The sequence below is a fragment of the Stegastes partitus genome, unplaced genomic scaffold (assembly GCF_000690725.1).
Source record: "Stegastes partitus isolate 25-593 unplaced genomic scaffold, Stegastes_partitus-1.0.2 Scaffold212, whole genome shotgun sequence".
Classification (NCBI taxonomy): domain Eukaryota; kingdom Metazoa; phylum Chordata; class Actinopteri; family Pomacentridae; genus Stegastes; species Stegastes partitus.
The window spans coordinates 185,701-196,898 of NW_007577943.1; the positions used below are offsets into that span (position 1 = coordinate 185,701).

General features: G+C 40.0%; 1 protein-coding gene across 1 annotated transcript in view; it reads right to left on the minus strand.

Annotated features, from left to right (window-relative positions):
* Positions 1-580: 580 nt before the first annotated feature.
* Positions 581-11,198, minus strand: part of ntn4 (netrin 4) — a 30,955-nt gene continuing 20,337 nt past the window's right edge. Inside the window, exons 6-10 of the mRNA XM_008280864.1 lie at positions 6,137-6,350; positions 4,624-4,718; positions 3,885-3,953; positions 2,085-2,258; positions 581-1,823 (exon numbers count right to left, since the gene is read on the minus strand). Of these exons, the coding sequence (XP_008279086.1) occupies positions 1,684-1,823; positions 2,085-2,258; positions 3,885-3,953; positions 4,624-4,718; positions 6,137-6,350 (692 nt within the window). The 3' untranslated portion in view covers positions 581-1,683. The remainder of the gene's footprint in view (positions 1,824-2,084; positions 2,259-3,884; positions 3,954-4,623; positions 4,719-6,136; positions 6,351-11,198) is intronic.

Below are 11,198 nucleotides of genomic sequence, written 5' to 3' on the forward strand. Positions count from 1 at the left end.
TTACACCGCTTAATCCTCACTAGGGTCGCGGGGGGGCTGGAGCCTATCCCAGCCAGCAATTCATATTGATACAGTAAATATCTGGTTTTCAGCTTGAAGCTGTTTGCATAAATAATGCAAATAATAATGGATCTGATGCCATAATTCAGGGCAAAGTTCTCTAGTCTGTCACTCTCATAATCATATTTTTTACATTTGCAATTCTCTTTTGCAGTAATGAATTTTTCCAAAGACAGTTATGTCAAACACTTCTTCAGCCACAGCTCAAGAAGACGAGCTTGCAAAACTGTTTATGAACTCGCTTCTTGTTCAGCTATGACCTAATTCACATGATTTATATGGCGTGTTCTTGAGCAATTTATGATTATAACTTCTACGATCACAGCCAAGATTTCAGGTGCGCTGACTTTCAGTTTCACCTTAAATGAACTGGTGTCAGTAATCTGCCTAAACTGTTTATTTGCAGCTCATATGATCATCTAAGTCCCCCCCTTTTTAAAAAAATGTATATTAATGCAATGTTGTTTAAGTAAGAACAGATAGAAATCATGGCTAAACAGCAGAAATAAGACCAAAGTTGTAATAAGCTGGAGTTTTCCTTTAATATTACCATGTACAAAAACAATTAACAGAAGGGGGAAAGATGAGCAATAATATTTATATAGATATATACAAATAATACTGTACAAGAGCACAAAGGAAGGAATAACAGGAATTTTCTGAATTCAGCAGAGGAGTGTAAATATGAGATGAATCAGTACACATAATGCTGTATGATAAACATTGGAACGGTTTCAACCTACATAGAAGCTTTAGAGCTGGACTGAATCTGGACTGTGCTCGTAATATAACGCTGCATTCAACCGATCTCACTCTGTCTGCCATTCAACACACACACACACACACACACACACACACAAACACAGGCAGGCAAATACATTCACGTTCGGGGTAAAACCCATTCGCTCTGATTTCAACACAGGCACACCTGGACTGGCTAAGATTTATCCACCTGTAGTGGCTTGTATGGCTTGTTCAGCGTCACTCGGGGTGCTTTGCACATTGCGTCTTGCAACACACACACACACACACACACACACACACACACACACACACTGCTGCCTCTGTGAGCGTGTCCACTGTAAAGGGAATCCTTCATCCACAGTTCATATGAGCGAGTGAGTTTAATCCTCCTCGCTTTGTGTGTCCGTATTCCCTCAGTCCATCTGAGGCTAAAGTGCTGCAGAGGAGGGAGATAAGTTTGTGTTTTACTGTATGTTAAAGGGTCCAGGGTTCATTCAGTCACTCAGTATAGAGCTCTTGGACGTGGCTCTGAATTCCTCAATTTCTTGAGCTCCAGCGGCAACAGCAAAGGAAATTTTTGTTCGAATCCCACATAGGAATGTAAGAATGAGAGCTTGCTCAGATGCGAGACAGATGTCTTGATAAAATTACGTCCTGCGTGCTTTCAGCTGCTGCAGCTCAGGACGAGGTTTGTGCTCTCGTTGGACAGCAGCAGAGAAATGGAGGGGTTCAATCATCTCAGTTCAGTTCCCCAGAAACTGCTGCCAGACCGGTGCGACCTAATATTCCACACCTGGAGGGACAGGAAAATCCACGGCTTTGCTTAAAAACAGTCTCGTCTGTAATGTCACCAGTTCCTCCCGTCCTCTCGCCGTCCGCCTACCAGTTGCAGTCTTTCTTTAGCAGTGTGAGGACTTTGCGGCCCAAACTGGCTTTCCAAGGCTTCACGAAGCTCTTCATGTTGACCAGGAGGCGGCCGTGCTTGCGGTCCGAGTGACCTGCCACCAAATACTCCACACCTGAGAAATGAAACGAAGGTTCAACGACATTCTGGACTTCATTTTTAAAAACTTCAGTCAACTTTGAAGCTGTTCTGACTGACACAGCTCACAGGCTCTCTGCACAGGAGGCGCCTGAATAAACAAATATACCACCAAGAGCTGCCAGATGGAGGAAGGTTTAAGATATTTATTCGTCACTAATTTGTATTTTTTTCTCCAAAACAACATTTTCTTCATCGTACTTTAACAACCTGCTGCGTGCATGTGTGTGTGTCTGACCTGGGTTGAGGATGGGGCAGGTGCAGCCCCGTGCGGTCCAGGACTCGGGGTAAAGGGTGACTCGACCTCGCTGTATCTTCACTTTGGTGTTCTGACTGAGCACTTTCTGAACTTTGACCTCCACCTCGGCGTGGGAGCCCTTATCGTGGGCAGACAACACTTTCACCTTCAGCACTAAAAGTCAGGAAGAAAAATGAGGTGTGATGAGACCTTCAGGGTATTTTTTTTTAAGTTGCAGCAACACAGTTAAAACTCAGACTTTTAATTCTAAGTCAAGGCTCGTGTTTAACAACTGCATACCAAATGAACCTCAGAACTGAAGAAGAAATGGACTGTTTTTGAACTAATAAGTAACAAAAGGTTAATATGAAGTATAGAAGAAGGCTGATGTGGAACCATATGCACTACGTGGCTGCGTGTTTGGTCGCTGGACAAACTTCAAAAGTAGTTTTATCTTGATCGAGGTCCTATTTTTTCAGCTTGGGATAAAATTCAGATGAAGTATGCTTCTCCCTGAGGGGCTGAAATAATTGATCATTGCTCTGAATGCTTCAATATTTAAAGTAAAGAAAGTAGGAACAGCAGCCAGATGGATGTCAACATCCACTGCATGGACAAAGATATTCATGATCCCCAGAAGAGGAATCTCAAAGACTTTAGTGAACTTTTCCTCCAGTAGCTCCATGAGGTTGTTGTTTTGAGTGACACATCTTAACGACTATTAAACAGATTGCCAGTTTATTTTTTTTTTAAACAAAGCCTCACATCCCCCTGAGGGTAATTTGTAAACATTTTCATCTGCTTGACTTATCATGTAGCGTCATCTACAGGTTCATGACAAAACCAAACCAAAACTAACCTCCTGCCTAAGCTATACTTTGTGTTTTGTCCTAACCAGCAAGCTGACGTGTTAAACAAAGATCTAGAACATTACACCTGCTAAACATAAGCACATTAGCATTCCAGTTTTAGCTTTTAGCCTAAATGTGTTCTGTGCCACAGTATGGCTGCACAGAGCTGCTAGCAATGAATCAATCAATCAAACTTTATTTTATTTGATTGCATCTTTGACACAGGTTGATGCAATTCAGAGTGCTTTAAAGGTAACTGACAGGGTGATAGGAGGACAGAAAAACAACTTGAGACTAAAGCAAATAAAGAAATGCTAATGCTGGTAATCTCATAATAAGCAGTAAAAGAATATTCAATTTCGCGATAGATACAAGTTAAAGTATAAAATTTGCTAAACTAGACAGAACACAGTGACAAATAAAGTTTATAATATGCAATGCAACAGTTCAAGACATAAATGAACTACATGTATGTAGAATAAAATAATGGGCATAAACCATTTTATTCAAAAGTTAGTAAAAAGTGTAAAAGTGTGATTTTTAAGAATGTCAACACTTTCAGCTGTTTTCAGGCCCTCAGGAAGACACAAAGCGTGACAACATTCCTCCTACTGCTAGCTGTTCCAAAGCCATCCATTTTTTTATTTTATCAGGTTTAACAGTTTTCCACTACAATCGCAGTTCCCTTTTTTTAAAAAAACTACGTATACCTGTTTAATACAGGTAGGTTTTGGGCTATTAACAAGTCTGGTCCATAAGTTTTGACCTACTAAGACTTCTGAGACTGTGGTTGCAATAAAACAGAATTATTCTCTATTGGTCACGGGATTAAAAAAAAAAAAAAAAAATGACACCAAAGAAATCATTTAAAATAATATTCTTCATTTTGGACTCTTCATTGGATCGGTTGATGAGGTGAAGTGTGTGTGGATGATGTCTGAGTTCTCACCGTATGCATAATTCATGGTGCAGAAGAGTTTACTGTTGGTCAGGGCTTGCTCTTTGCACTCACACTTCTCTGTGGGGGACAGAAACGAGCACAGATTTGTAACATAATGAAATAACTCAGGTCGTGTGTGTGTGTCTGTGTGTGTGTGTGTGTGGTCTCAGATACTGTACATGGAGTCCTAAGAATGCAAGCACAGTGTGTGTGTCCAGTAAGGAATGTGCCTATGAAAGCTGCAGTTACAGGGTGGTGGTGGTGGAGGGGCACTAAGAGAAGGGACACTTGGAAACTAGCCACACACACACACACACACACACACACACACACACAAAGTTGTGTTTCAGTCACTTCAGAGAACACTACACTGACCTCCCCACCATCTCTTGATACTAAAAGTTGGTCGTTTACATCATCAGGATTTGATTTTTGTTCCAAACATAGAGGTGGATCCTCTCCACCTTTCTGTGTAGGAAGATTTAAGTCCTCACAACATTAGTAATACAAGTCCACCTGCACACATACATCTTTGTTCCAAGTCCGTTTGAGGCCCTATCAAGACTTTCATTACTTTAACCATTAACGCTTGGTCACTGGACTATGGAGGAGGGTGAATATCACACACACACACACACACACACACACACACACACACACACACACACACACACACACACACACACACACACTCTCTCAGACGAAACACACACCTATTACACACACACACACCATCTTTGTATCTCACCTAAGTAGTGGAAAGCAGAGAAGAGTTCGTCTGCTCTGAAGATCCTCACCGGCTCACTGGAGTTTCCCTCCAAGTTGTACAACTCCAGGTCAGAGCTGCAACACAACATCACCACACATCATGGAAATGAAGATAAATGTCAATTAACAAAAGTGCTAAACAGAGTCAGTTTAAAAACATGAACGTTAGCGCTGTTACTGAGTGAAGATTGGTCAGTTGGTGCTGAGCAGAACATCTCGGTGTTACTGGCTGGGTTGCCATGACATTCAGACGATGATGATCAGTGATGATTTCGATGACGTTTCCTCTAACACCAACGTGGGGTCTAGTCTTTGTCTCAACCAACACAAGTTACACTGAACTAATGGCCACAGCTGAACGAAACATCCAGTGGATATTCAGGATTCACAGAGGATACACTTGGCCTTTTTAAAAACATTGTGGTCAGCTTGTTATTAAGTTTTCTGGCACGGCCTCAGGTTGAACTTTACACTGCAGAGCAAAGGCTCCTTTACACCAGCATTTACAATACTGGCATTTCAGGCAAACAAACAGCTTACTGCAGTGGAACCATAATCGGTGTATCTGGCAACACAGTTTATGGGGACAAAGGCATAAATGTTGCAGTGCCAGCTTGTGGCCTGACCAAACTGTAAACCAAACAAAAAAAAAAAAGTAGAGCAATACTTTGGCAGCTGGCTCACAAAAAAACATCAAAAACAAAAACAGTTTTAATTTGACACACATCATTTTTAACGTTTTATTTTTACATTAAATCATGTATATTTTTTGGCTTTTAAAATTCAAAAAAGATCAATTGATTCATATTAATTGATACCACACACTGATGGAAATACAATTACTAAAACATTTTTGTTGTGGAAACGTGATACCTCTCATTTAACAAACAAATTTTTGTCGAATTACAGAATGCATACTTTTGTTAAAACTCCTGTTATTTAACTTTATTCATGTCATAGTTTTTTTCACACAAACAGGTGCAGTCTATTTTTGTCATTTAATGATATTTTTTGTGTTTTTCAAAAACACAAAAAAAATGATAGAATAAAAAAGGTAAAATTACTGGATGTTGTTTGTTTCAATATGATAGTATATTATGGTACTAACACTACCAGGTAGCTGTAATGCTAACTATAAGTATTCACATTATTTCCAGTCAGAACAATCAGTAATCCAGACAATTTTTACTTTGTTGGTTTGGAATCTGATTTATCAGCATGACTTGAGCCACTTCAGCATAATGAATATTTTAGTAATAAGAAACTAGCAATGCATTCTGAACGGTCAGTGACTGTGAACAGAGACAGGGTCCTGGTGCTGTGTGGGAGGAGAGCTCATAATAAGCTAATTAGTGCCATTATGTAATTATTGGTTGTTGAAGAACTGGGCAGAGAAAGTTCACTGTTTCTGCTATCAGTTACATTCATTCATTTAGCCTTTGCACACATAGTCTGAGTCTAGGTATCAGCAAAGACAACGTCTTTTTACTCACCCGGACATGCAGTCCCCAGTATACGGATTACAGTCTCCTGCACAGTCACATGGACGGCAGCCATACTCGTGAAAGCCCCAGTATCCCACCATGCAACTGTCGCAGTGGGCTCCACCTACTCCGGGTTTGCAGATGCAGTTTCCGTTGGAGGGGTCGCACAGCGAGCCGTCGGCCAAGTGGAAGGGCATGGAGCCCATGGGGTGACAGCTGCATGCTGGGAGAGAAAAAGGGTGGAATTAATTTGGATGGGGAGATATTAATGTTGCACTGTGTCAACAAACATTCATGAACAGACATTCTGAGGCAGACTGCTGAGGACAAAAACTGCTTTTGATGTGTTTATTTTCTTCAAAGACCCAGAAATTGCAAAATCTTGCCAAGAAGCAGCAGCATTTTTGGGAGTTTTAGCTCACAGTCGATTAAAGCAGGAATCACAGAGCGATGAACGATCGACGAAACTGTCTCTGGTCACTATCAAACCATCAACAGTGCAACTAAATGGTGTGTTTCTCAACCACCACAACAACACACCCAAAAAATGTGTTTTTGATTGTGAAACACAGCAACATCAACAGGATCACTGATGTCAAACAAAGGTTAACGGTCATCTCAAATGTGATGTTTATTTTAACAGCATTTCACCAAAACATCATATTTATTTTAGATGATTTATTTTAGAAAACTATATTTCAGTGTTTGGTCCAGATTGAAATATCTTCACATATACAGTAAAACCATTAAACTTGACTTTTATAAAGGGTGAATGTTACTCTGAGGTCAAAGCTTCAGTTACCTGTATGGCTATCAGCCTCAGCTGTGTGTTGTTTAATGCTAGCTGATGCTAATGCTAATAGCACAAACTAAGATGCAACATATTCTAAATATGTCTTTTTAAATGTCACCAGAGATGGCATAATGACTTAAATATTACGATGTCAGCATTGTCAAATTGTATGTTAGCATACTAACATTAGCATTAGCATTTAGCGCAAAGCTCCAATATGTGAGGTACAGTGTCACTGCTAGCTGCTAGCATGGCTGTAGCTTCTTAGACTTGTTTCACCAGTCTGTTTGAAAAGCTTCAATATATCCCTGAGATTTTCTGTCTGTAGTGTAAAACAAACAAGCATCCACTGTACTGAACAACAAAATTTGAGCAGCACTTTTCAACAAAGATAAGTTATTTTGTTAGCATTTAACAACTTTACGGCATACAAAAATGAGTTGGTTGTGTGTTGACAAAATAATCATTCAAAACCATAATAAACCAGCCATCTAATTCACTATGTAACATGCTAATGTGTTGAAATTACCAGTAATACATCATATGCGTGGAAATTCTCTGACTTATTATACTAATAGGTGCTACAAAACTTTAAAGAGCCTTTAGCGATGCTAGTAGCTATGTGAGGCTACACATTGGCACAACAATGATGCTCCGAGCTAAAAGCTAACACCAGCATGCTAACGTGGTTCCACAGGACAGTGCTAACATGCTGATCAAACATTAGTTTAATGTGCTAGCATAAAACATTTCCTAAATAGCACTAAGCATGTTTAGCATGAAAAATAAAGCGTTTCGATTGAAGTACCACCAATTACCCATAAAACTGTCAGTCAGCCCAGTCATGACTAAAATCTAAAGGTGTTTAATTAACTTAAGGGAAAACCATAAATGTGTATATCAAATGTCACAATAATTCATTTAAACGTTGTAATAAGATGTCACTTAAACCTAAAACTGCACTGTGGTGCTACAAAAAATATCACATAAAGTCAGGAGGATACATCCCCTGGGTACCATGAACATCTGTAGAAAATAAGGTACAAATAAATAAAAAAATAAAAACTGCTAAGCTCAAAATACAAGATAGAAAATTTAAAAAAACCAAAACAAAACCACATCAGTGGGGCAGTGAGTCTAAAGGTCTTTCATGCTCAACAGTTTGCTGACTAGTAAATTATAATTTATCACCAGCACTTAAGTGTTTCATCATTCACCAGTCGCTCCATTGTCTGACTGATATTGTTGCAAGAGCTTACAAGACAAAGGCTTCTCTCTTTTTCTTATCACACTCTCTTTTTTTTCTTCTTTGTGACATACACATGACAAGTAAATAGCTAAACCAAACCCTGATCTAGTTCACACCTGAACCCGAACACAACCTTCTGAAGGTCTGCGAGGACCGGCCTGCATGTCCTCAAGGTCTACAGCTGAGGCCGGTCCTCACAAAGACAGACGTACAGGCAGAAAAACACTTAACGCTCTCCCTCCCTCATGTCCCCTCTAATTGTGTGCTGATAGGGTGTTCTTTAAACAACCTCCAAAAACAATATACTTGCACACACACTGTAACACCCACCCATGTTTCCACTGGCAGTCTGAGAGAAAACTACTGTCTGCTGGGACCCGGAGCCTTTCAGGAGGAGGTGTCGGGCCTCCCCACATAAATCTGTCCCTATCTCGGGGGCAGACGGGGAGGGAGAGAGAGAGAGAGAGACGTGGTGAAGGAGAGGCAGAAGACGAGGAGACGGAAACAAAGAGGGGGTGTTGTTTGGAGCCATTTCTCTTCGGTTTAATGATGCTTGAAGCCTGACTGGCAGTAAATGACTACTTACTGTACACCCACAAGCCCTCTGAGCTCCTTCTTTTATCATTAATGCTGCCTTTGATTATAGAAAAACTAAAGATAAAACAACAACTTCAAATCGGGAGGTTTTCTCAGACCGAACTTTATGACACGATGTTAAATTTACACAGCAGGAAACAAACACGTTGCATGCTTTGAAAAACACAGATTAAAATTCTTTCTTGACCTTAGATGTTCTGAGGCTTTTTTCCCCTTTTTGTAAGGAGTTGTTTGGATGAATTGTTCAACGTATAAACAGCACGGTAGCTGAAATGCACACCAATATGCATGAAATACCTTTAAAGTTGTTTAATCGACAAAGGTTTGGATAAACAGATGCACACTTACTGATTAAAAAACTACATATTAAAATGCACTAAAACAGGTTCTGGGTTAAAAATTAGCCGATTGCCAGAAAAGCAAATCTGATTTTGTCTGTATAATTTCTTTAATGGTATTTTATGCCAATATTAGAGAGGTTACACAAAAGAAAAGCGGTAATGTGACTGTTACAGGTCATGGCCAGCGTCCCAAAGAGTCATTTATCGAACATAAATGCAAAAAAAATATCTGGTTTTAGCTTAGTTTTATGGATTTGTAGTCAACCAAGTCAAAAGTAGAACTAATTGTTTATGTATTTAAACTATTTATCAAGTAGAAATACCAGCCTTTGTTTAGCTTCTAAAATGAGTGCATGTGCAGCTTCTGTGACCTTGAACATGTTTGGATTTTGGACAAACACAATGTCTGAAAATTACACTTTTCTTTATTGTTGTTGTCATTCTTAGAACAACCAATTGAAAAGTACTAATGTAAAAAACATCTACAGTGACAATCGTTGCAGAGCAGCTACTTTAACTAGTCTGTACATAATTTTGCTTCACATACTTTCACCTCTTCCCTGAAGGAAACGTGATGTTCGTGTCTGTTTGTGAGCGTCGCCCTGTACAGACGACGTCCCATCAACCTTCCCCAGCTTCAAACCAGACAGTTTATCAGACGAATCATTCAAAACAGCAGAGATAAGATAAACCTTATCGTAGGTCCGGACGGTACGATATCAATAAAATCATAAAGATATCACATTTATATACTTTATACTCGGGTACATGCACACAAGGCCGTATCTGCACTTTTGTTTAGTGAGCAGCCTCCACGTGTTAATAATTAACAGAGATTACAGCAGCACCTCTGTTCCAAGCAAAGCCAAAACACGTGTGATGATGATGTGTTTGGTAAGTGTGCGAGTTTTCATATCTGCGCGAGAATTTATGAGCATTTCAAAAGGGGGTCATGACACAAGGACTCCTGTAAGTAAATATGTGTGTGCGTGTGTCGAAGAAAGCTGTCAACTACAACAGCTCTGACAATGAAAACTTTATGAGCGTGTGCTGAGACATGACAGGACACCTGCCCGAACAACCACAGAAAAACCCAGCGCAGACAACAACCTACCCACAAACACACACACACTGCAACTCTCTTTCCCAGTAAACTGTTTGGGTGTGTACGAGCTTGCGTGAAGCTTAACAAGAGTGTTTTCTTTCCCGGGCCCCTCGGAGGCTGGTATGAAAAAAATGTTCCTCACGACAGAGGGAAATTCCTCCATTGTCAGCGAGCGGCTACAGTGGGATTTCACAACCTGTACATTCGTCTCAGGGGTTCTCCGGGCATGCTGTCGCTCCTTTTTTCTATCAATCAGCCGTCAGTCAGGATCATTAGCCTCCATAGTTACTGCGCAGGTGAGTTTTCAGGTGTAAAGAAAAACAAACTAATCTGTGAAATTCAAACCCTTGCACATCACACCTGCTATAAAGAAGGCGGTGCAGCTGTTTCTATGACCTTATCAGAGATACAGCGATATCAGAATAGACACTGGGGAAAATACTGAAGCACAATTAAGGCTATGTAAGTCGCTATAGGATCCTGAGTCAGTGGTTACTTAACTCCAAGCAGAACAGCTTGGCATAAAAATCTGATAATGATTTATGTTGGCTCTGTCTGTGGAGTTTACAAAAGTAGTACACATGATACAGTATATGATTATGACAACGGTAAAGAATTAGGGGGAAACACAAGTCTGCAGCCATGCTATGTGAGTCTTTATGAAGAGAGTTTATACAGCACAACCAACAAAGACTGTATAGAACAGATGTATGTAGCCATTGGGACATTGGTTTGTCAGCTGCTGTTATGAAGTCTAGAGTTTGGAATTTGGCCATGCCCATAGAATTATTTTAAAAAACAGACGTGCCAGTGGTGGATCTAAAAGAGAACATAAAGAGTCTACTATCGACTATACAGTTGCAACTTGTCAGTTCTGAGGTACTCATGCCATAAAACTTACCCTGCTTTATTGTTTATTGTCCTCAAAATGGGAATAAAATTGACATCATTAACATCAAGCTGTATTGAAGGAGGCTTGAAACTAG